General features: G+C 42.3%; 1 protein-coding gene across 1 annotated transcript in view; it reads right to left on the reverse strand.

Moving 5' to 3' along the window:
- The window catches only part of crtac1b (cartilage acidic protein 1b), a 53980-nt gene continuing 27880 nt past the window's right edge, over positions 1-26100 (reverse strand). The window contains exons 6-15 of the mRNA XM_029639700.2: positions 11617-11751; positions 11343-11488; positions 6834-6970; positions 5096-5178; positions 4617-4717; positions 4320-4488; positions 3620-3765; positions 1425-1467; positions 1100-1243; positions 1-761 (exon numbers count right to left, since the gene is read on the reverse strand). Coding sequence (XP_029495560.1) covers positions 634-761; positions 1100-1243; positions 1425-1467; positions 3620-3765; positions 4320-4488; positions 4617-4717; positions 5096-5178; positions 6834-6970; positions 11343-11488; positions 11617-11751 — 1232 coding nt within the window. The 3' untranslated portion in view covers positions 1-633. The remainder of the gene's footprint in view (positions 762-1099; positions 1244-1424; positions 1468-3619; positions 3766-4319; positions 4489-4616; positions 4718-5095; positions 5179-6833; positions 6971-11342; positions 11489-11616; positions 11752-26100) is intronic.

The raw sequence follows: 26100 nt of genomic DNA on the forward strand, positions 1-26100 counted from the left end.
CGAAATAAATGTTTTGGAACAGAGTGAAATGCAGAGGTATTAATATATGGAAACTTTTTTCTATGGTGTGTCCTTTTGAACATGACCCAGATATGTACCGGTGCATTCTAGAGGGAATAGTGTGCGATATATAGACGCAGACACACTGAAGTCCAAGGCTAGTCCAGCTGATGAGGTGGTGTGAAGGACTCTGCAGCTCGTTGTTAACTCCTTAACTCACAGCAGCATGCTCCCAGTGTGTGTGTGTGTGTGTAATTCTACAGTTCAGAGGGGGCTGGGAGCTAAGTGTTGACAAACAGAAGTCCATGAAAAGTCCATGAACAAGTGAAGAAAGGAGGAAGAGAAGTCCATGATTTGTTATGTATGAGAGGAGTGAAGAGAATAAGAAATGTTCATGGAGAGCTCATTTTGAGAGTGAAGAGAGGGAGTGAGTTCTATGATCCGTTTGTTTCAGGACGAGTGAAAAGATGGTAGATGCTTCCATGAGCAGTTCATTTTCCAGAGGAATGAAGATAGAGAAGAGACTTTCATGTTCAGTTTGTTTTCGAGAGTCACTGTACACTCCCCCAGAGAGAGGGAGGAGAGCGAAGGAGGGAAGGTTCCAGAGTGAAGTGGAGAGGAAGTGTGTAGCAGCTACAGTAGTCCGGTTTGCAGACGGGAGGAGAGGAGAGGCAGCAGAGAGAGAGAAAGAAGCCAGAGAGAGAAGCCGGCCCATCTTCGGACCCCCGAAGAGCGTGTCCCCCCAAAGTAAGCTACCTGAGCTGCAGAGAGGCACAATGAAGACAGAGAAAGATTATTAACAGCCATAGATTAACTCACAGTGCAAAGCCAGTGCAAACAGTAAGTTATGCAGGTACAGGGATGCAGAGAGGAGAAAAGTAGTTTGGAAAATGTTACAATCACTCGTTGGAAGGACTGTAGCCTCAAAAAACCTATTTCGCTTGGGCAGCTATATCTATTGTATATCGTAGCACATTCTAGCCTGGTCCCAGGTCTGTTAGTGCTGTGTAGCCACTTTTTATGGTCAAACATGGCATGGCATTTACAAGAGATGGCAAGATAGCACAAACATATCTAGGACCAGGGTAAGCCCACTCACCCACGCAGGCCGATCCATCATCGTTGGGTTCAAAGCCCTGGTTGCACCTCTTATTGGCACGACACTTGTGGCTGCCATAGGTGTTAGTGCATACAGGACGGTCAGTGGGACACACAGAGGGGAACTGGGTGCACTCATCCTTATCTGGAGGGAGGGAGGAGGGAAAGAATGGGACGGGTAAAGGGGGAAGGGAGGAGAGTGGGAGGAGAGGGAGAGAGAAGGAAGGTAGCGGGAGAAGACGTTTATTGCAGGGAAAGAGATGCAGGATAGCACATTGGCAAACAGGACAGGGATTGTTAAAGACATATAGTGGAGCTCAACCTACCTGTGCACCGGCCATTCTCATTCATAGCAAACCCTTGGCCACACTGTAAGAAAGGGATACACCTTCAATAGTGTCTCGTTGAAAACGAGAAACTGTATCATCTTATAACACAAGATCTTATGATAAGTACAGAATATAGTCACTGGATAATAATTATTAACAACCAGAGAGAGAGAGAGAGAGAGAGAGAGAGAGAGAGACAGACCAACTAAATTATGTGCGGGGTCAATGGACTTAGCCACTTGCTTTGAAGTCCCCATTGTGTGGTTTGAGATCACCCCAATACACAACAGTGGACACAAATTTGACCCCAATAACTACCGGGGGATATACGTCAACAGCAACATTGGAAATATCCTCTGCATTATCATTAACAGCAGACTCGTACATTTCCTCAGCGAAAACAATCTACTGACCAAATGTCAAAATGGCTTTGGGGTCACTTAGAAATGTTCTTGTTTTCAAAAGAAAGCAAATTTCTTGTCCATTAAAATAACATAAAATTGATCAGAAATACAGTGTAGACACTGTTAATGTTGTACATTACTTTTGTAGTTGGAAACAGCAGATGTTTTATGGAATATCTACATAGGCGTACAGAGGCCCATTATCAGCAACAATCACTCCTGTGTTCCCATGGCACGTTGTGTTAGCTAATCCAAGTTTATCATTTTAAAAGGCTAATTGATCATTAGAAAACCTTTTTGCAATTATGTTAGCACAGCTTAAAACTGTTGTCCTGATTAAAGAAGCAATAAAACTGGCCTTCTTTAAACTAGTTGAGTATCTGGAGCATCAGCATATGTGTCACGGCAGATTTCCTCCTCTTCGTCTGAAGAGAGTAAGGATCGGACCAAGATGCGGCGTGGTAAAGGTTCGTCATTTTAATGGAAAAACTGAACACTACAAAGTGACGCTAATGAACCACTGTGCTAACACGCAACATAACATAGACAATCACCCACAACCCACAATGACAAAACAGGATCCCTAAATATGGTTCCCAATCAGAGACAATGACTAACACCTGCCTTTGATTGAGAACCATATCAGGCCAAACACAGAAACAGACAAACTAGACATACAGCATAGCATGCCCACTCAGATCACACCCTGACCAAACAAAACATAAAAACATACAAAGCAGCAGGTGACAATTTGTGGGTTTGATTACAGGCTCAAAATGGCCAGAAACAAAGGCCTTTCTTCTGAAACTCGTCAGTCTATTCTTGTTCTGAGAAATTAATTATATTCCATGTGAGAAATTGCCAAGAAACTGATGATCTCAAACAACACTGTGTGCTACTCCCTTCACAGAATAGCGCAAACTGGCTCTATTCAGAATAGAAAGAGTGGGAGGCCCCGGTGCACAACTGAGCATGAGGCCAATACATTAGTGTCTAGTTTGAGAAACAGACGCCTCACAAGTCCTCAGCTGGCAGCTTCATTAAATAGTATCCGAAAAACACCAGCCTCAACATCAACAGTGAAGAGGTGACTCCGCAATGCGGACCTTCTAGACAGAGTTCCTGTGTCCAGTGTCTGTGTTATTTTGCCCATCTACACTGCCTAGAAGGCCAGCATCCTGGAGTCGCCTCTTCACTCTTTGAGACTGCTGTTTTGCGTGTACTATATGAGGTGGAAACTGAGCTGTACTTCCTAACCTCCTGTCAAATGTATGACCATATTATAGATACATATTTCCCTCAGATTACACAGATCCACAAAGATGTTGAAAACAAATCCAATTTTGATTAACTCCCATATCTACTGGGTGAAACCCCACAGTGTTCCATCACAGCAGCAGGATTTGTGACCTGGTGCCACAAGTGAAGAACAAACACCATTGTATATACAACCCATATTTATGTTTATTTATTTTCACTTTTGAACTTTATCCATTTGCATATCGTTACAACATTGTATATATACACATGATATGACATTTGTAATGTCTTTATTCTTTTGGAGCTTCTGTGTAATGTTTATGGTTATTTGTATTGTTTATTTCACTTCTGTATATTATCTACTTTACTTGCTTTGGCAATGTTAGCATATGTTTCCCATGCCAATAAAGCCCCTTGAATTGAATTGAATTGAGAGAGGGGGGGGCAGTGAGAGGGAGAAAGAAACAGTGAAAGAGAGAGAGAGAGAGAAAGAGAAGGAAAGAGTGAGATAAAAAAGACGGTCCTTACCTCTATCTCTATTTCAGGTGTGCCCTCCTCCTCCTCTCTGGGATACCGGATCTCCAGGACAGAGTTGATCTCACTTGGTTCCAGAGGCCTGGCTATTGACTTCCCATCTGGCCAGTACACCTCAACATTAGTGGCTATGTCTTTACCTGGAGAGACAGGTAAGAGAGACAGGTAACATCACCAAAACATCCTCATAATGTTCCATAACATTGTCAGAATGTTTACATAATGTTCCCGTAAAATCCACATAATGTTCCTTTAATGTTTCTATATCATGTCAGTGCGCACACACACACACACACACACACACACACACACACACACACACACACACTACACTACTGCTAGTCTGAACTGGCAGAAGTTAACTGTCTTGGCTGGACTATGGGGATGAGGGGCTGGAGAGGGGTTTCTATCCAGGCCTTCCAGCTGCTGCACCTGCACCTGCCTCTCCCTTCCACCTCCTCACCTACTCCCCTTTCTCTCTTTCTCTCCATCTCTCCCCCGGGCCTCCAATCAGAAGGGATATTAAGGCAATGCTTTCCACATGGATCTGGCAGTGCTTTCCACACACACACTCAGTTTGTGTGCACGCTGCGTGTGTTTATTTCCTACGTGCATGTGTGTGTGTATGAGCGTACATCTATATGTACCTGCATGTGTGTGTGCATGAGCGTACATCTGTATGTGTCAGACCTACCGAGCCCAAAGTGTGCTACAGGCTCCATCTCACAGAGGTATCCGGAGCCCCCGTCGATGATGCGTGTGTGTGGACCACTTCTCTTAGTGTAGACCACTACCTTAGCCCCCCGGGCATACGCCCCGTACTGGGTACGAGGGATAACGCGCAGCCACGAGTTAGTGGAGCCCTGACAGAAAGAGAAGGGGGGGGGGCAGATTAAAGGAGATGTGTGTGGGATACAACATCTCGAATTAGAAAATATGGTGAGAGAAAACACAACGAGAACACGTGGTCAGAGCACACACACAGTGGTACCTGGTTGACTCTGTAGATAGAGAGAGGCTGTGCAGCACTCTCTCCATGAGATATCAGCAGGTCCAGACGACCGTCTCCATCAAAGTCTGTCACTGCCGCCCCTGATAGACGACAACACATACACACATGCAAACACTTAGAACACACACATCGAACTAACAACGGACACAGGTCACTGAGAGGACACGAACATACAACACAATAAGAATAATAAGAGAACACACATTGAGAAAAGAGGCTGATAAGGAGCTAGAATCAGAGCTGCCAAAGCTGATTAGTCAAGTTTACAATCTCAAACCACAGACATCTAGCACCATCCCTTGGAAGAAGTAGGAATTACACTATTTAATCGATGTGTGTTACACATTTACAGTGTAGAATAGGTTAATGATAAACAGTTCATCACAGTGTAAGCCTAATAGGTATTTCTACCCCCCATACACATACACCTGTACACTCCCCTGACCCCCAACCCTCACCTGTTCCTCGTCCTTCTGGCTCGGCTGCCTCCCCCACATTCAGCTCCTCAATCTGGGGGTCCCCATGTTCTCTCCTAGTTACCCTGCCATAGCAACCAGATATCTGTTAAACTCCCCATAATAACCCAGGCCCAGCTACCATCACTCAGGGTGCATTCTGTTGTTCCCCAAGTGGGACTCAAACTCATAACATTCTGCACAGCAACAAATGCCCCTCAAAGCCAACCGCCTTAGTCAAAAAAGCAAGACACAAGTCCAGGGATCATCAACTTGATTCAGCCTTGGGCCAATTTGTTATTGAGTGCATAGTTGGGGGGCCGGAACAGAATGTCAAATAATTTGTTGATTGCAAATTGACCACAAGAAGCCCAAACAGATATAATATTTCAAACCTTGCTTACATTTGTATACGATCACTTGTCTATTATGCGTTGGAATACTTGGGAACATATTTCCAAAATGAAAATCACTTGGAGCTGATTTCCTGGTATTTTTACATACTTTTATTTTCATCAATAATTTTTTTATATATAATACAAAAATTCTCCTAATTTGTAGACTGCAAATTGTCCGCAAGAGGCCCAAACAGATAAAATATTTGACTAAAACAATCATTTTAAACCTTGCTTGTATTTGTATACGATCATGTGTCTCTCTATTATGGTGGGAATACTTAGGAACAGATTTCCAAAATATAAATTACTTGGAGCTGATTTCCTAGTGTTTTTACAGTCTTTAATGTCCCACAATGACATACAATTTCAAAATATATAGATTTTTTGCTCAGAAAACTTTGGGGGGCAAATAAATCCACACGCAGGCCAAATTTGGCACGCGGGCCGCCAGTTGGAGAACCCTGGACTAGCCTGTCACTCTCTGTGAATGACAGTTGCCTTTTAGATCTCAGTAATGTCCCTGATTTACTCCAGCCAACACACTTTGGACGAGTTTCATATCCACTACACATTTGTAATGTTGGATGTTATGAAGCACAGCAGCTATTTTGTCCTGATTATCCTGGCATGGACAAGTTCAATCATTTACACATCCGGTACTAATCACTGTCATTTCCTCGTAACATCTCATAGTTTGAACAGCGCCTCACCTAACAAAATTTCCCATATTGAGATTGGGTCACAAATATGTTTTTCTATCAACTTTATTAAACTTCAGAACATTGTCAACTTAGAACATAAGACAGAGGTTTTCAGCGCACTCAAACCCAGCACAACTTTGATTGATTCAATTAATTAGCTTCAATGAGGACAATGAGGACAATTAGTTCAAGCTGGGTATTTCATTGCCAGACAATGCATAACCGATTGTGTTTCATGATTGAAACTTCAACTCAGGTTTTAATATGGTACAAGTGGAGCCTCGGGCTTTGGATGTTGGATTGATCACCATTTCAAACCACAGATATCCTGCATAACTACAAAGGGGACAAACACATGAGCACACAAACACACACACACACATTCCACCAATAGTCACACGTCTGGGAATATTCAGTCATTATGACTACTTCCTGACTACAGAAATGCTTTAAGCCTAAAATAACAGAGGAATTAGAGATCTGACATTAACAAATGTTAGCTAAGATTTGAGGCTCAAATTTACATGGAAATTAAATTAGTTTAATTGCTTTTTGGAACTGATGATTCAACTGATATATTGCATGTGTGTGAGTGTGTATGTGTGTGCGTCTCCGTGTATGTGTGTGTGTGTGCGCGTGTACCTGAACAGTCTGTTGGATGACGACCCTCTGTAAGCAATGTTATTAAAGAACACCTCTAGTTCGTTGTCGTTGTCGAAGTCTGCAGCGATGACCGTACGCACCGGAGACGGCATGGAGAACTTCTGAGACGCTATGTCCTGGGGGAGGGAGACAATATGGTAACACACAGACACAGACACACACACACACACACAGGAACACAGGCACGAACGCACATATGCATGCACGGCACGAGTTTGCATGCAAGCACACACACAACAGGAACAGCAGGAGACCAATGTAACATTATGGGGATACTCACTATGTACACTCACTCCAGGTAGCTAACATCCCACTATGGCGACCTCATGGGGTTTAGGCAATGTTTTGTGTTGATATTACATACACACTGGGGGATATTCCTGTTCATAAAATTGTATTTCTGTAAATGTACCATCTGTTGAGTGGAAAAACTCTCAACCAAACCCAAATAGTGGGTCACTCAGTCCTGTCTGGAAGCATTTTTCATTAGTTTTCTTAAAAGGGTAATACATGTGCAATTGTGGGCGGCAGGGTAGCCTGGTGGTTAGAGCATTGGACTAGTAACCGAGCTGACAAGGTACAAATCTGCCATTCTGCCCCTGAACAGGCAGTTAACCCACTGTTCCTAGGCCGTCATTGACAATAAGAATTTGTTCTTAACTGACTTGCTTAGTTAAATAAAGGTCAAATAAAAAAATGAAATGCAATGAAATGTGACTGCTGGACTCACTGTGAGTATGGATAAGCAAAGTGAGTAATTTGTAGTTGGTCTGCTGGTGTAAAGCTGGGCTGTAACAAAAACCTGCACATCCTATCCAGGACCAGGCATAGTGTCAACTGTCAAAGTATTTGGGAGCCTCAAGCCCAAACTATTGTACTGTTCTACAACACTGGGGGGAGGGGAGTCTTGATTTGTTGGTCAGGTGATTTAGTCCTGGGCTCGTGGAGTGGAGGCTGTTAGAGCAGCAAAGGGGGGGACCAACTCCATATTAATGCCCATGATTTTGGAATGTAATGATCGATGGGCACGTGTCCACATACATTTGGTCTTGTAGTGTATATGTTCCTCTCCTCTTCCTCCTCTCTCTCACCTCTATCTCATGCCTCTCTCCTTACAGTGTTTACTCCCTGTGTTAATTATATGGATCATAAAGCCTAAGGGGAGGGCGTGGAGGAGAGGGGATGAGGAAAGCGGGGAGGGAGGGGAGTGACCTTCTACTGTTTAGGTGAAGGAGAGGGGATGGCCAAGTGAGGGCAGGAAGGAGGGAGGTGAGGGGAGGAGGAGCGAGGAGAGAGAAAGAGGGAGAGAAGGAAAGGGAACGAGGGAAGAGAAGAAAGGGGCAGAAAGTGATCTTCCGTTGTTTTGGTGAATGAGAGGATGGAATGGCCAAAGAAAAAAGGGAGAGGGGAGAGAGAGAAGTTGATGAGAGAAGAGAGGGAAGCGGAGATAAAGAGAGGGGCAAAGGAGATGGAGTGAGGTGCTCTATACTGGGAAAAAGTAGCCTGGCTGATGCGGCCCACATGACTCACAGTGCAGGGAGAGTTGTGACACACTGATCTTGAAAGGAGGCCTTGATTGGTTCTCTCAAATGTTTTGAGACCTCAACTTGTTTGGATTTGAAAATCCAACTTTTGTAATGGAAGGGGCGGCGCTCAGGGCTGTGCGTAGTATGTGGGTATTTGAGCGAAATAGAAAGAGGAGAGCCAACCAGTAAAAAATACAGCCCCCTTCATTATCGACGCATTGTGGCTACAACATCAATGAGCCATCCCAGAATGAAGCCAGCAGGACTTGGAGAGTTAGTTGTTAGCCATATTAGGGAAGAGGACCAACTACTTTGTCAAATCTCAGATTTGTTCAATTCAAATCAACATGATAGTGATTTTCACTGAATCCATGCTGACATTTCATATCAAGATGCCCCATTAGCTCACATCATGTCTTCTGAGATGTATTCTTAGTTATGGTTGGTGGGGCTGGGAGACATACTGGTAAGATGAGTGTGTGTGCCTGTGATTTTGCGTGCATGTGTGCAAGTGTGCAAGTGTGTGTGTGTGTGTGTGTGGGGGGGGTCGCTGCATCCATAGAGTTAAAACAGTCCTAATCGGCACTTTCCCCTTTTCCCCCTGTCCATCCACTGTCCAGCCAAGCTGCTGCTTCAGCTCCTTTTATTCAGTAAATTACTGGAGTGACAAAACACCTGTCACGACTTCCGCCGAAGTCGGCTCCTCTCCTTGTTCGAGCTTTCTAACCATCGCCGCTCCATTTTTAATATATCCATTTGTTTTGTCTTGTCCCATACACACCTGGTTTTCATTCCCTAATCATTCTACATGTATTTAGCCCTCTGTTTCCCATCATGTCTTTGTGTGTAATTGTTTGTTTGGTATTGTGGATTATTGTCGGGCGCTTTACTTTTGTCATGTTCCGTGTTTTTGGCACGTTATTGTTTTTATGTGCTGTGTATTTTGGAACGGAATTAAAGTGCGCCTGTTCACTACACTCTGCTCTCCTGCACCTGACTTCACCTCCCGTACACACCTTTGACAACACCAAAATTACCAATGCTAAAGGTCAATCCAGATACTGTGTGTGTGAGAGAGTTGAGGTTGTGACAGCAACTATGTGAGCTAATTCTGGTATTATAGTTATTATGTCCTGGGATTTCCTATGGTCTTCGTTTGTGGAAGTCTCAGCTTTTCATATATATTTTTAATATTTTGTAGCTCAAACTATTGGGACTCTACAGACGTTATTGTAAAGAAATACCTGGGATCCACCCTTGTCTCACAAACCCCGCTCTAGTTCAGCCCCTGTTAACCACACAGACTCATGGTTGGTATCTACGGACGAAATAGACAAATCCAATGGTACAACCCAGAGGTCTGTAGGTCAAACACACAATGTTTAAAAAGGGGTTAAAAGTCCTAATGCACAAAAATATGAAAGCAACATGTAAAGTGTTAGTCCCATGTTTCATGAGCTACAATAAAAAATGTTGTGCACAAATTTGTTTAAATCCTCAGGGAGTGAGTGTTTTAATAAATAAAAGAAGCAATGATCACGAAACAAACAACGAGGAAAGACCAAGGGGAGTGACAGATATAGGGGAGATAATCAAGGAGGTGATGGAGTCCAGGTGAGTGGCATGAGGCGCAGGTGCGCAAGACGATGGTGTCAGGTGTGCGGGGTAAGCAGCAGTCTGATGACCTAGAGGCTAGAGAGGGAGTATACGTGACATATCAAGAAGCTGATTAAACAGCATGATTATTACAAAGGTGCACCTTGTGCTGGGACAATACACGGCCACTCTAAAATGTGCAGTTTTGTCACAACACAATGCCACAGATGTCTCAAGTTTTGAAGGAGCGTGCAATTGGCATGCTGACTTCAGGAATGTCTACCAGAGCTGTTGCCAGGGAATTGAATGTTCATTGCTCTACATAAGCCGCATCCAACATCATTTTAGAGAATTTGGCAGTACGTCCAACCGGCCTCACAACCGCAGACCACGTGTAACCATGCCAGCCCAGGCTCTACACATCCAGCTTATTCACCTGTGGGATCACCCGAGACCAGCCACCCAGAGAGATGATGAAACTGATGAGTATTTCTGTATGTAATAAAGCCCTTTTGTGGGGAAAAACTGATTGGCTGGGCCTGGCTCCTCTGTGGGTGGCCCTGGCTCCCAAGTGGGTGGGCCTATGCCCTCCCAGGTCCACCAATGGCTGCTCACCTGCCCAGTCATGTGAAATACATAGATTAGGGCCTAATTTATTTATTTCAATTGACTGATTTCCTTATATGAACTGTAACTGTAAAATTGTTGCTTGTTGCGTTTATATTTTTGTTCAGTATAAATCACACCGGTGCGATGGTGGGACTCATTGAATTAACAGAAACATCAGCCCAGCCAAGGTTTATGGGGTTTGTGGTGTAAGGCCTCACTGGGACAGCTTAATCCCTGACAACACACACACAAAACACACGCACGCATACACTGGAAACAAATTGAATTAGCTATTTTACTTTTAACTACAGTTAGAAGTAATTGGTAAATCATCAGCCGAAAGTATTTAAGACCATAAAAATACACTGATAATAATGGGATTCAGGATCTAAATATCTGGGCTTTGTTCTGGCAGGAAAGTAGCCATTGATTATTTTCAGAGACAGAGCAGCAGCAGCCGCAGCAGCAGCGTGCGTGTGTGTCAGAGGAAGGATCTTGCTGTACCCTCTAGAATCATTAAGCACAGTAGCTGAAGGTTAGCTAAGATCAATGTACTGCTCAATAGAAGAAACGGTGGGATGCTAGTTGATTACTGTGCTTGAACCTTTGTTATCGTTCCTTGAAGCTGTGTGTGAGCCTACTTTCTGTAACTTGAACCTGTGCTGAAGTTGTGTTTGTATCTGTCTACCAAACCGTGAACCTGTGCTTGAACCACAGTACCGTACGTGGAATCTGTGTTTAAACCTGTGTTCCATACCTTGAACCTGTGCTTGCGGTTGTTGCCCAGCTGTAGGTAGAGTCGATGTGGCCCGTTCCAGTTTCCGTAGACAATGTCCATCTTTCCGTCTCTGTTGAAGTCAGCCAAAGTCACCCCCCTACCGTGCTGCATAGGGTCTTCCACACCTGGTACACAGAGGAGGGAACTCCCATTTGAACTTTTAAAATGAAACACACCACAGTAATATATGGTGTGGCAATCAAAATACATAGATAAACCTGTTCAATTAGCTGTCTCTCCATCTTTCTCTCACCTGCCTGCTGAGCCACGTCAGTGAAGGTTCCATCTCCATTGTTTACAAACAGGAAGTTAGGTCCGTACTCGTTATCACAAAACACGTCAGACAAGTACTGGCTAACAATGGGACCTACAACCACACCACGGCCACCTGGAGAGAGAGACAGAACACGTCTCACAATCTGACTGATGTCACACCCCAAGAGAGAGAGCGAGAGAGAGAGAGAGAAAGAACACATCTCACAATCTGACTCTCACACCTCGAGAGAGAGAAAGAGATGATAAATTGGTTTTATTGATTTTTAAAAGTAGATAGAACATAACGGACAGTAACAACATAAATACAGCAACAAGTTACATTGATACTATCCTATGCAATGGCTGTTAAACAATATATGACTTCCACTTCAAAAGAAAGAGTTGGCCAGAAGGCTATGGCGTCTGCTTGGGTGTTACAAAGAGTAAGCCCTTCGGGGGCTACCCCGAAAATAGCAACAGAGGGATCTGGGGCAATTTCCTTATTGCATATATATGAGAAAGTCTCAAATATAGAGGACCAGAATGGAACTAGTGCCGGGCATGACCAGTATGTGTGATACAGCGTGGAGGGTGCCTGATGGCATCTAGTGCAGGTTGGGTCTATTTCTGGAAACAATCTGGCAAGTCTACTCCTGCAAAAGTGTAGGCGATGAAATCCTTGAAACTGTAATAACCCATGTCTAATGCAGATAGAGGATGAGTGTATCCTGTCAATTGCAGAATGCCAGGTCATATCGGAAATCAAACTCTTCCTCCCATGAACACTTTACATGGCCAAGAGTGGGGCATGCAATATTCTGAATATTGTCATATAGCTTAGTGTAACGATGTGCGCTGAGAGTTGGGAAGCAAGTTCAGGGAGTGAGTCTTTTAATAAACAAATGAAACAAACACATAACACAAACAACGCACAGCCATGACCCAGGAACAGAAACAATAATGCCTGGGGAAGGAACCAAAGGGTGTGCCATATACAGTATAGGGAAGGTAATCAGGGAAGTGATGTCCAGGAGAGTCTGATGATGAGCAGGTGTGTGTAACGATGGTGACAGGTGTGCGCCATAACGAGCAGGCTGGTGACCTAGAGACCGGAGAGGGAGCACATGTGACACTTCGAAATGTTTACCTTTGCATAGGGATCCAGTTTCAGACATTCATCGAGCCAGCTTGTGGGTGGGAGAGATGGGAATGAGGGGAAAATCTTTCTTGTAAAGTTACGAATCTGCAGGTACCTGAAGAAGTATGTCTGGGGTATACTGTGCTCTCTAACTAGATGTTCAAAGGAGGTAAATATACGCTCATGGAAAAGGTATTTTTCACTCTTCAATCCTTTCTAAAACCATAGCTGGAAGGCTGTATCTATGAGGGAAGGTGTGAAGAGGAGTTGGAAATAAAAGGCATGGATGAGATAGCTTGTCTATGTCCAAAGTGGACACTAAACTGAGACCATATCCTGAGTGAACTTTTCACAGTAGGGTTGTTTGAGTGGTATTGAATGCTCAATGGTAGGGGTGCACAGACTTAGGAGACTGGGGATGATGGTTGACACGAGAGCTCTTCCATAAGGGACCAAACCAGTCCTTCCCCCTCTAAAAATGTAGAGGCCCAAAAGGTTATCTTGGGAATATTAGCAGCCCAATATTACTGGAGGAAATTGGGTTGGGCAAGACCCTCCTCTCCTTTCTGTCTCTCCAAAAACACTTTATGCAACCACAGGATATTTTTTTTCCAAATGAAAGTAGACATGTCTATCCAGTTTAAAAAATATATATATTGCAATAAAGATGGGAATAGTCTGAAATAGATACAGGAATCTTGGCATTATGACCATCTTGACAGAGTTGACTCAGCGAATGATATGGGGAGTGATTGAGGTCTTGCTGAGCCTTCTCCAAGGCTGGCTTGAAATTAAAATTGAACAGGTCTTTCAAGTTCAGAGTCACACAGAACCCTAAATATGTGAAAGTATTGAGCACTACTGTGAAAGGAAATTAATCCAAAGATAGTTCTATTGCTTGCTTATTGAGCGTAAAGAGTAAGCTTTTTGTGAAATTGATTTTGTAACCTGAAACATTGCCAAATCTGGAGATGATATCAATAGTGATTGGGATAGACGTGATGGGGTCTGAGATATACAGTAAGAGGTCGTCAGCATACAGAGACAGTTTGTGGACCTGCCCTCCTCAACTGTCATCCCTGCGCCACCTCTCAGGGACATGTCTAGGGGTTCAATGGCTATATCAAACAGGAGAGGACTCAGCGGACAGCCTTGACAATTTCCTCTATGCAGGGAGAAATATTGTGAGAGTGCTGTTGGTACGAACAGATGCTTGAGGAGCTGAATATAGTTCCGTTATCCACAAGACAAAAGTAGGGCCAAATCCAAATATTTCATGTGCAGTAAAGAGGTATTCAAATTCAATACAGTCAAAGGCTTTCTGGGCATCCAGAGAGATCAGGGCTTCTGGAGTGGGGGAAGAATTTGGTAGGTTACCGTCAGTCTGCCCTTGATAAAGCCTTGATAAAGCCTATCTGATCGGGGTGTATTATTGTAGGCATAACCACTTCTAAATCGGATATCCATAGCCCTAGTAAGTATCTTATAGTCACAACAAAGCAGGCTAATGGGTCGGTAGGACTCAAATTTCAGCGGGTCATTCCCCTTTTTCAGGAGGACTGATATTACAGCCTGTGACATGGTAGGGGGGAGTGACCCCTGCATGTGTGCCTCAGTATAAACTTAGCATAATAAGGGTGTCAGCTTAGAAGATCATCTTTTGTAAAACTCAATTGGGTAACCATCGGGACCCGGGGGCTCGCCGCTTTTCATTCATTTTATCGACTGGTCAATCTCTGATACAGAGGAGGGGCTTCTCAAGATCAGATGTATTGTTTGTTCTGGCTCTAACCATAATAGAAAGAGGAGTGGGAGGTCCTGGTGCACAACTGAGCAAAAGGACAAGTACATTAGTGTCTAGTTTGAGAAATAGATGCCTCACAAGTCCTCAACTGGCAGCTTCATTAAATAGTACCTGCAAAACACCAGTTTCAAAGTCAACAGTGAAGAGGCGACTCCGGGATGCTGGCCTTCTAGGCAGAGTTCCTCTGTCCAGTGTCTGTGTTCTTTTGCCAATCTTAATCTTTTATTTTTATTGGTCAGTCTGAGATATGGCTTTTTCTTTGCAACTCTGCCTAGAAAGCCAGCATCCCAGAGTTGCCTCTTCACTGTTGATGTTGAGACTGCTGTTTTGCGGGTACTAAAAACAGAATGGAAGTACTCTGAAACACCAAAAGTGGTTCTTCAATCTGAATATTGGTGTTTAACCAGTTGAAGCTATGGGGGCGCTATTTCATTATTGGATAAAAAAACGTTCCCGTTTTAAGCGCAATATTTTGTCACGAAAAGATGCTCGACTATGCATATAATTGGCAGCTTTGGAAAGAAAACACTCTGACGTTTTCAAAACTGCAAAGATATTATCTGTGAGTGCCACAGAACTCATGCTATAGGCGAAACCAAGATGAAACCTCAAACAGGAAATTAGCAGAATTTTTGAGGCTCTGTTTTTCTATCGTCTCCTTATATGGCTGTGAATGGGCCATGAACGAGCTTATGCTCTCTGCCGTTCGTCCAAGATGTCTGCAGCATTGTGACGTATTTGTAGGCATATCATTGGAAGATTGGCCATAAGAGACTACATTTGCCAGGGGTCCGCCCGGTGTCCTTTGTCTAAATTGATGCGTAATTCTCAGCTGCATGCATTTTCACACGGGATACAGAGGTGAAAGCACACTTCCACGAACGATATATCTTTGAAGAGATATGTAGAAAAACACCTTGAGCATTGATTCTAAACAACGTTTGCCATGTTTCAGTCGATATTATGGAGTTATTTTGGAAAAAGTTAGGCGTTTTTATAACTGAATTTTCGTTTTTTTTTGGTAGCCAAACATGACGCAGAAAACGGACCGATTTCTCCTGCACAAATAATCTTTCAGGAAAAACTGAACATTTGCTATCTAACTGAGAGTCTCCTCATTGAAAACATCCGAAGTTCTTCAAAGGTAAATGATTTATTTGAATATTTTTCTGGTTTTTGTGAAAATGTTGCCTGCTGATGCTAACGCTAAATGCTAATGCTAAATGCTAACGCTAAATGCTAAATGCTAGTTTTGCTATTAGTGCTACTTCTAAACATTAGCAGTCATTGACATTTTTTTTATTTCTGTTCATGTCAAATATAATACCATATTTCCCTTGATTTTGAAGAATATGAGTATGATAAACAACTTACAGATCCCATGATATCAAGCAAAGAGTTTGAAGGTAGGCCTTGAAATACATCCACAGGTACACCTCCAATTGACTCAAATGATGTCAATTAGCCTATCAGAAGCTTCTAAAGCATGACATCATTTTATGGAATTTTTCAAGCTGTTTAAAGGCACAGTCAATGTAGTGTATGTAAACTTCTGACCCACTGGAATTGTGATACAAGTAAATTATAAGTGAAATTATCTGTCTGTAAACAATTGTTGGAAAAATGACTTATGTCATGCACAAAGTAGATGTCCTAACAGACTTGCCAAAACTATAGTTTGTTAACCTGTTGCTTCTACCCGGGACGCTTGCGTCCCAACTAGAGCTCTGGAAATGCAAATGCGCTACGCTAAATGCTAATAGTATTAGTTAAAACTCAAAAGTTCATTAAAATACACATGCAGGGTATCGAATTAAAGCTACACTTCAGATTTTTAAAATGTTAACATGAGAAGCTTTATCTGATAGCATGCAACACCCCAAAAGACCCACAGGGGACGTAAACAAAATAATTAGCATTTCGTGCACAATAAAATAGAAAACATTCATTACCTTTCACCATCTTCTTTGTTGGCACTCCTAGATGTCCCATAAACACTATTTGGGTCTTTATTTCGATTAAATCGGTCCATATAAAGCCTAGATATCGTTATATGTAGACTGTGTGATAAACAAAAAACATTGTTTCAAAACGTAACGTCATTTTTTTAAATTCAAAAAGTCGACGATAAACTTTCACAAAACACTTCGAAATACGTTTGTAATGCAACTTTAGGTATTAGTAAACGTTAATAAGCGATAAAATTCATCAGGAGGCGATGTAAAGATTATTAGCTGTCCGTCTGGAAAAATGTAGAAACTCAACGAAAATATCCGGTCATTAGATACTTTAACCAAGAAAAAACTCGAAGGGAAATGACAAGACTCTAGACACCCTGTGGAAGCTGTAGGTACTGCAACCTCAGTCAATTAATTGTGGTTCACGTTTATCAATGGGTTCAAGTGCCATGGAAATCAGTTTTCCTGTGCTTTTCGATGTAAATGCCGTTCTGGTAAAGCCACAGCAGTGATTTAACCAGTTTTTAAACGTCTGAGTGTTTTCTAACACAGACTAAGCAAATGCATATACTATATTCCTGGCATGAGTTGAAATGTTGCGCGATTTTTAACAGAATGTTCAAAAAAGTAGAGGGTCGACTGAAAAGGTTAACAAGAATTTTGTGGAGTGGTGGAAAAAAGGAGTTTTAATGACTCCAACCTAAGTGTATGCAAACTTCCGGCTTCAACTGTAGCTTTGTAGCTTTGTGTTACGGTTTTCTTCTGGCGAAAGAGAGGAGGACCAAAATGCAGCGTGGTTATCTTTATACATCTTTAATGAAAAATACAAAAAAAAATAAACATGAAAAACCAAAACAGCCCTATCTGGTGCAACAAACACAGAGACAGGAACAATCACCCACAAAATACTCAAAGAATATGGCTGCCTAAATATGGTTCCCAATCAGAGACAATGATAAACACCTGCCTCTGATTGAGAACCACTCCAGGCAACCATAGACTTACCTAGAATACTATACTACACACAACCCCATCAATCTACAAAACCCCTAGACAAGACAAACACATAATCACCCATGTCACACCCTGGCCTGACCAAAATAATAAAGAAAACACAAAATGCTAAGGCCAGGGCGTGACACTTTGTAGCTTTCCGACTTCAACTATAGCTACCGTAGCTTTGATTGGACTGATCATTTCAACATCATACTTTCAAAATCTTAGCTAGCAAGCTAGACAAGCAGACAATCTACTGGCAAATCCTTTTCAATCGTTGTCATATAAAGAGAAATTATAGCTCAAATGTATCGGTGCTCATCGGCCATTTGGCATAAACATTACACAACAAGTTGTAAATCGCAAATTCAGCAATTACTATTTTGGAATGAATCCGTGGCTAACTGCAAGTGTTGCAAAGGAATCACTGCTTTGCTTACCCTGCTATTCAGTGGGGAGGCTGTGTGGTCCAAGTCTGGTTTTAAGGGCCTCTTTTCCAAGCTTAAAAGGATAAAAATTCACACGCAAAACAATGGGCCAGAAAAAGTTGAATAAATTGGTCATGCTGTCATTCATAGGAACTGGAAAATCTCAGACTTCAGTGAGTTCAAGACAACTGGGAACTCTGAGGAAGAGCTCCGAGCTCCGACCTGAAGATCACTGATGTCATGATTCAACCTTGTATTTTTTTGAGTTCTCAGTTGTCTTGAAAGCACCATAAATCCAGAGAATGACAAGACTTTGATGAAAGTTTCATGACAAACTTTGCCCATAAGAAGGACCGTGAGCCACCTTCCTGTTCAAATGAGCACAACACAATGGGGACTCCAAAAATGACTTGTATGCTGCTTAATAAATTATGTAAAATGCCAGGGAGATATGTACAGTGGGGCAAAAAAGTATTTAGTCAGCCACCAATTGTGCAAGTTCTCCCACTTAAAAAGATGAGAGGCCTGTAATTTTCATCATAGGTACACTTCAACTATGACAGACAAAATGAGAAAAAAAATCCAGAAAATAAGTATTTGGTCACCTACAAACAAGCCAGATTTCTGGCTCTCACATACCTGTAACTTCTCCTTTAAGAGAACTTAGCCTACAGTTCTGACTTGGAGGTGCACATGTAACCTATAACCTGTTTTAGAGAAATATCATCAACGAATATTGTTAAAGCTTTCATTGTCTGCTAATATTCCCCCTTTATTTATCCGACGGCTCTGACTTGGTGTAATGGGAGATTACTGTAAGAATGGCCCATGTTCTGAATTCTGTCGTTGTACATTTTAGAAGTGCTGAACAAATAGTTTTGACTACATCCGTCTTATTGACTACGTTTGTCTTAGCTCAATCAAACCTCTCTGGGATAGGCAGGACAGTCGCGTCCCACTTGGTTAATTGCCAGGGAAATGCAGAGCGCCAAATTCAAATAAAATACTATACAATTCTAACTTTCATTCAATCACACATGTAAGATACCAAATTAAAGCTACACTCGTTGTGAATCCAGTCAACATGTCAGATTTCAAAAAGGCTCTTCGGCGAAAGCAGAAGATGCTATTATCTGATGATAGCACAACAGTAAACAAAAAGAGAGTAGCATATTTCAACAATGCAGGCGCAGCACAAAACCCAGAAATTAAATATAAATAATGCCTTACATTTGACGAGCTTCTTTTGTTGGCACTCCAATATGTCCCATAAACATCACAAATAGTCCTTTTGTTCAATTAATTCCGTCCATCTATATACAAAATGTCAATTTATTTGGCGCGTTTGATCCAGAAAAAAACAGCTTCCAATTTGCGCAACGTCACTACAAAATATCTAAAAAGTTACCTGTAAACTTTGCCAAAACATTTCAAACTACTTTTGTAATACAACTTTAGGTATTTTTAAACGTTAATAATCAATCAAATTGAAGACGGGTCTCTCTGTTTTCAATACAGGAGGACAACAAACTCAAGCATGCTTTCTAGTCATGCGCAACTCTCAAACAGGACACATAACGTTACACTGATTCAAGATGGACGTACTTCTTCATTACACAAAGGAATAACCTCAACAAATTTCCAAAGACTAGTGACATCCAGTGGAAGCGGTAGGAACTGCAAACAAGTGTTTCCCCAATGAAAACCCATTGAATAGACAGTGACCTCAAAAAAAGAAAATCTGAAGCGTTAGTCCTCTGGGTTTTGCCTGCTACATAAGTACTGTTATACTCACAGACATGATTCAAACAGTTTTAGAAACTTCAGAGTGTTTTCTATCCAAATCTACTAATCATATGCATATATTATATTCTTGGCATGAGTAGCAGGAAGTTGAAATTGGGCACGCTATTTATCCAAAAGTGAAAATGCTGCCCCCTATCCCAAAGAGGATTTATTAATGTCTTAATCAAAATTATGGATTACATCTTATCCGCTCATTGTGCCCTTATGCCATAATTTGTACATCTCAATTGTCAGTAGAAACCACATTTGTTTAAGCGAGTCAGTCATATCAGATATGTTTTTTAAAACTGTAGTAAATGAGGCTGAATTAACTGTGTCGCTGCCAGACAAGGCTCCACTGATAGCCAGGTGTAGTGGAGGTAAGGATTCGCTCAATGGTTGCTGAAAAGACAGCTCTGCTGTTTGGTAACCGGAAGGTTGCAAGTTCAAACCCCCGAGCTGACAAGGTACAAATTTGTCGTTCTGCCCCTGAACAGGCAGTTAACCCACTGTTCCTAGGCCGTCATTGAAAATAAGAATTTGTTCTTAACTGACTTGCCTAGTTAAATAAAGGTAAAATATATATATATTTTTTAAACAGTTTACGGGCACCATTTGTCACCATTACACTGCAATTCGTGTATTGTTTGGTGTTGTGGCTTTGCTGGCATGTATCCCCCACCAAAGAATTTGGGTTTTCCCAACCAAGACTTACATAGTAAAATGGCCACTGGTTTCAGTACACCTAAAATCTGCCTCATAACCCCATACATAACCCCTGAGGCCTGGGCAATTACAGTCCTCAGGCGCCTGATTGGTGTAAACTCCAGCAAAGTTAAGGTTTTGTCTCCCTAACAATGGTGGCAGCTCAGTTGCCACTAGTTTTAGTGTTACAAAACACTTTTTTAACAGTGCATGCTGTTACGGCAAAATACAATTTGCTCTTAACAACTTTACTATACAGATTAAAGCGCTTACTCGCTCCATAGCAAGCTGCTCTAGCTGCACTGATTGGTGAAGTCATTTACCATAAAAATGTTTTGACTAAAGTAATAGTGCAAAGAATATGGCTAAGCAATTCACTTTTAGTCCTGAATACAAAGTGTTATGTTTGGGGCAAATCTAATACAACACATTACTGAGTAACATTTTCCATATTTTCAAGCATAGTGGTGGCTACATCATGTTATGGGTATTCTTGTAATCACTAAGGACTGGAGAGTTTTTCCAAGGTAAAAAAATGAATGGAATGGAGCTAAGCACAGGCAAAATCCTAGAGGACACTGGGAAATTAATTAATTCACCTTTCAGCAGGACAATAACCTAAATCACCAAGAAGACAGTGAATGTTCCTGAGTGGCCAAGTTACAGTTTTGACTTAAATCTGCTTGAAAATCTATGGCAAGACCTGAAAATGGTTGTCCAGCAATGATCAACAACAAATTTGACAGCGCTAAAAGAATTTTTAATAGAATAATGGGCAAATGTTGCACAATCCAGGTGTGGAAACCTCTTAGAGATTTACCCATAACAATTCACAGCTGTACTTGTTGCCAAAGGTGATTCTAAGATGTATTGACTCAGGGGGTTTAGTACTTAATACAATATCAAGTGTTTAATTTTCATATATTTTTTTGAAATGTTAGAATTTTTCTTCCACTTTGACATTACAGAATATTTTGTGCAGATTGTTGACAAAAAAATGACAATTAAATAAATGTTAATCCAACTTTGTAACACAACTAAATGTGGAAAAAGTCAAGGGGTGTGAATACTTTCTGAAGGCACTGTAATTTTGGTTCCAACCCCTGGGGGGATAGCGTGGGACAGGGAGAAATCAAAAGAGAACAGAAAGGAGAGACAGTGAGCTAGAGAGAGAGCTAGAGAGTGAGAGTGAGTGAGAGAGGAAAGAAGGCGAGAGCAGGCTCCATCAGAAAAGCGATCAGAGAGATCATTACAGTCTTTCCAGACCATTTCCCCTGAACGGGACATAGGGCATTCTGCTGACACAGACCTCACAGAGAGAAAGAACACCAACTGCCAACACATCACAGGGAGCATGACCACATGAACATGCACACGCACGCACACACACACAGAAAGATACATGCATGCAAAAACGCACGCTCACACATACAGTACGCACAGATCAGCCAGATTGCTCAAGATTGACTTAGAAATGTAACGCCTGTCCATGTCCAGAGGACGTTGGGAAATGACTTCAAAACCAGCCACTAGGGGCAACAGTGAGCACTATTACCATCAAGTAGGCTTGGGTTTTGCTCAGGTGTTGTGGACAGCAGTGGCAGATAGGCACAATCTCCTGATCCGAAGGTAGAAAATTCAATCCCAATGGTAGACACTCGTTTTTTGTGGTTTTGTTTAACCTTATCTCAAAATGTAACCCTTAACCATTCAGAATGAATTCCTAAACTTAATGTTTTAACCCTTTTCAAAACCTTAATCCTTAAATTCGAAATGTAACGTTTGGAGAAACAGAATGATGCGGAGTAGGAGGTAAAACCCATGGTGTAAAAAAACAAGTACATTTCTATTTACACTGGATAAAAGCAGAGACACAGAGCAACAAAATGGTATATCATACACTGCATTTGAGGAACAATGGGAAATGTTTTGGAACCTACTGGAGAGGCCTTTGAATGTATTGGTACTTTCTGAAGAGCTCTTTTTGTCTACACCCATTTAGCATTGTTTACACCCTCTTAAGCTTTAGCCCCCACCCATTTTACTCGCCCTAGCAGAGCTGGTAGGCTGTTTTCATGTTATCCAGAGCGTTGGTGACTGTAACTGTCCTGCTGGCAACAATTGAATTATGCTTTTTTCTCAATGTTTACTGACACCGGCCATATTCAAAGGCTGTTAAGCATTTGTAAATTCATCAGATATTCTGCGCTCTGGCACACTCAGACGAAGAGTGCTCTGAAATCGGAGTAGATGGCCATATTGAATTTACGAACACACCCGAAATGGCTACTTGCATAGTGGAGTCTTTTGTTAAAACATGTAGCTAGCTAGCTAGCTAAACAATGAACCATAATCCCAACTCATGACGTTACTACCCTGCATGAATCTGCAACCAGGTTCAATGTTAGCTAGCTAACATTAGGCTATAACTAGCCAAGCATACACGTAACATTAGCTAGCGAGCCAGCCAGCTAACATTAGCTAGCTAGCTAACAGTACACTTTAACTTGAAATGAAACCACTTTCTGTCAAAATTAGAAACGTGCAATATCTGAAAATGTAGCTAGCTAGACTATCTACACGTATACATAATGGATGGACGCGTCTCCTGTCGGATGCCATGGTTGCCTCTCCTGTCGGATGCCATGGTTGCCCTTAGTTTGAAGATGTAATCTGGAGACAGGTGTTTTCTCCATCTCCTGAGCTATCATACTCGAATTCCACTGATTTCAAAACTCGGTCCTCCAGAAAGTGGAGACCAAAACTTATGCAGTTTTACTCCGAAAAAAAAAAATGTAAAGCCGCCTTAGACAAGATTACTTAGCAACACTGACCAGCTCAAATATACAGAAGCGTGCTATATGGCAGACCAATCCAAACTCATCTCTCTGCCTGTCCAGCCCACTCATTATCAGTCAATCATGGCTAGCGGGAAGGTTTCTGACTTTATGGCTAAACCAACTAGGCTCGTAATTTAACAATTGTATTTTCAGATGGCATACAAGTGTGTTATTAAGGCACATAAAAGTTTATATGTTCGAGAAGGCATTTCTGCCAAAAAAAACATTTAGATAAAAATAAAAATAAACGTTCAAACGGCTCTGCTGTGAAGTAGAGACCCGCGACATAAGCCTAGTTTCCTGAAATGGGTCGAATTTGACATTTGGGGAAACTTCTAAATTTGACATTAGTAAAAACATGGATAAACGTTAGAATCTGAAGTCAAATTGGTAAAACCGTGAGATCTTGTTAACACAGATACAAACACGCGCACACCCTGTACCATACAAGTAATTTATTCAAGCCAAAAGCCCTTTTGTATTAATTGCTCAAATCACTTTGCTTTTAATCTTGCACCGATGCTGGCTTGAATGAAATGGGTCGAACTAGCCACCCAAAATACTCCCTGTATAATATCTGTCCCCCCTATATCAGGACAACACAGATTGAAGGAAGAAGAGCGAGGGACCAGGAGGTGTAGGGGAGGGAGGGGGAGTCAGGACTCAGTCTTAAAATCTGCAGAGTCACCCTGGTATCAGATTTATATCTGTTAATTGACTATCTCTCTCTATCAGTTCAGACAACACAACTGCTCCTTTAGGTCATAAAATATGAACCCCTCCACCCCCTCCAGGACGATGTTACGATTAAAAATACAACCTCACTGTCTGTTCCTCCTCCAGTGTGATTAATGAGCGTAAAATGAAGGCATCTAGATCACTATGAAACCGTAATGGTGTACTGTTAATCTACCCACTCTGAACACTCTGCCCTCTAGTGGTTTGGATGCCTTCCTACAGCAGTGGTCACCATACCTGTGTGCAATCCCAGGACCACAAAACCTGGTTTAGCAATTTAGCTGCTTACCTAGACCAGATCAACCACTAATCTCCTAGGCAATTGTGTAGATCTAAGAGGATTGGATAGGTATATCTTGCCTATCAGAGGAATATATGGAGCTAACAATGATATTGCTTACACTTATCCAATCTTCTTAGATCTAGACCTAAGGAGGGCAAGGAGTACATTTGGGATTCAGGGTTTGTCCGTTCCACTCCCTGTCACACAAACGCACGAACACAGCTCTACTAAGCAGTGAGTAATGTCATTGAGCCAGTCCAGGGTGATGTATGTGCGTGTCGCCCTTCTCTTCTCCTCTCCCTCACTTCATGACTTTGACTGGAGTAAACAGCTGACAAGGCAGTCTCTCTCTATCTCTCCTCTCTTATAACACCTTTATGTCTTGTTTCTTTCTCTTCCTCCCTTTTCCTCTATCACTCCTCCGTTTCTCTCAAATTGTCTCTCTCTCACTTTTGCTCTCTCTCTCTCACTTTTGCTCTCTCTCTCTCGCTCTCTCTCTCTCACTTTTGCTCTCTCTCTCTCTCTCTCTCACTTTTGCTCTCTCTCTCTCACTCTCTCTCTCTCACTCTCTCACTTTTGCTCTCTCTCTCTCACTCTCTCTCTGTCTCACTCTCTCTCTCTCTCTCTCTCACTTTTGCTCTCTCTCTCTCTCACTCTCTCACTTTTGCTCTCTCTCTCTCTCTCTCTCTCACTTTTGCTCTCTCTCTCTCTCTCTCTCTCTCTCACTTTTGCTCTCTCGCTCTCTCTCACTCTCTCTCTCTCTCTCTCACTTTTGCTCTCTCGCTCTCGATCTCTCGCTCTCTCTCTCTCTCTCTCTGTCTCTCTGTCTCTGTGTGTGTAGTAAAAAGGTCTATATTTCAGTGGGACTTGGTCGCTCTGTAAATCAGGCTCGGGACAAAGAACATGGCTAGTCACACACACACCAGGGATGCTTCAATACCATCCACTAGGGGCAACGTGAACCCCAAACAGCAAGCAATGCAGATGTAGAAGCACGGTGTCTAGGAAAAACTCAATAGAAAGGCAAGAACCTAGGAAGAAACCTAGAGAGGAACCAGGCTCTGAGGGGTGGCCAGTCCTCACCTGGCTGAGTTGCAACAATAGCAGCTCCCTTGTTGGTGCTACACAGAACCTTTTTTTAAGGTTATATAAACGGAACCTGTATGGTGCTATAAAGAACCCTTTCCTAAGGTATCTTAAGGACCATTAAAAAAAGGTTCTATAATTGTACCAGAAAAGGGTTACAACCCTTTTGGGGGCTATATAGAAACTTTCTCAATCTCAAAGGTTGTTTGTAGATCCTTTTGAAGAACAATACAGGGTTCTTTATTCTTTTTTAAATTATATTTGTTGTTGAATTTTACCCCTTTTTCTCCCCAATTTCGTGGTATCCAATTGTTTTTAGTAGCTACTATCTTGACTCATCGCTACAACTCCTGTATGGGCTCGGGAGAGACGAAGGTTGAAAGTCATGCGTCCTCTGATACACAACCCAACCAAGCCGCACTGCTTCTTAACACAGCGCTATCCAACCCAGAAGCCAGCCGCACCAATGTGTCAGAGGAAACACTGTGCACCTGGCAACCTTGGTTAGCGCACACTGCGCCCGGCCCGCCACAGGAGTCGCTGGTGCGCGATGAGACAAGGAAATCCCTACCGGCCAAACCCTCCCTAACCCGGACGACACTAAGCCAATGGTGCGTCGCCCCACGGACCTCCCGGTCGCAGCCGGTTACGACAGAGCCTGGGCGCGAACCCAGAGTCTCTGGTGGCACAGCTGGCGCTGCAGTACAGCACCCTTAACCAC

Source organism: Oncorhynchus nerka, linkage group LG28 (assembly GCF_034236695.1).
Source record: "Oncorhynchus nerka isolate Pitt River linkage group LG28, Oner_Uvic_2.0, whole genome shotgun sequence".
In the NCBI taxonomy this organism is placed as follows: domain Eukaryota; kingdom Metazoa; phylum Chordata; class Actinopteri; order Salmoniformes; family Salmonidae; genus Oncorhynchus; species Oncorhynchus nerka.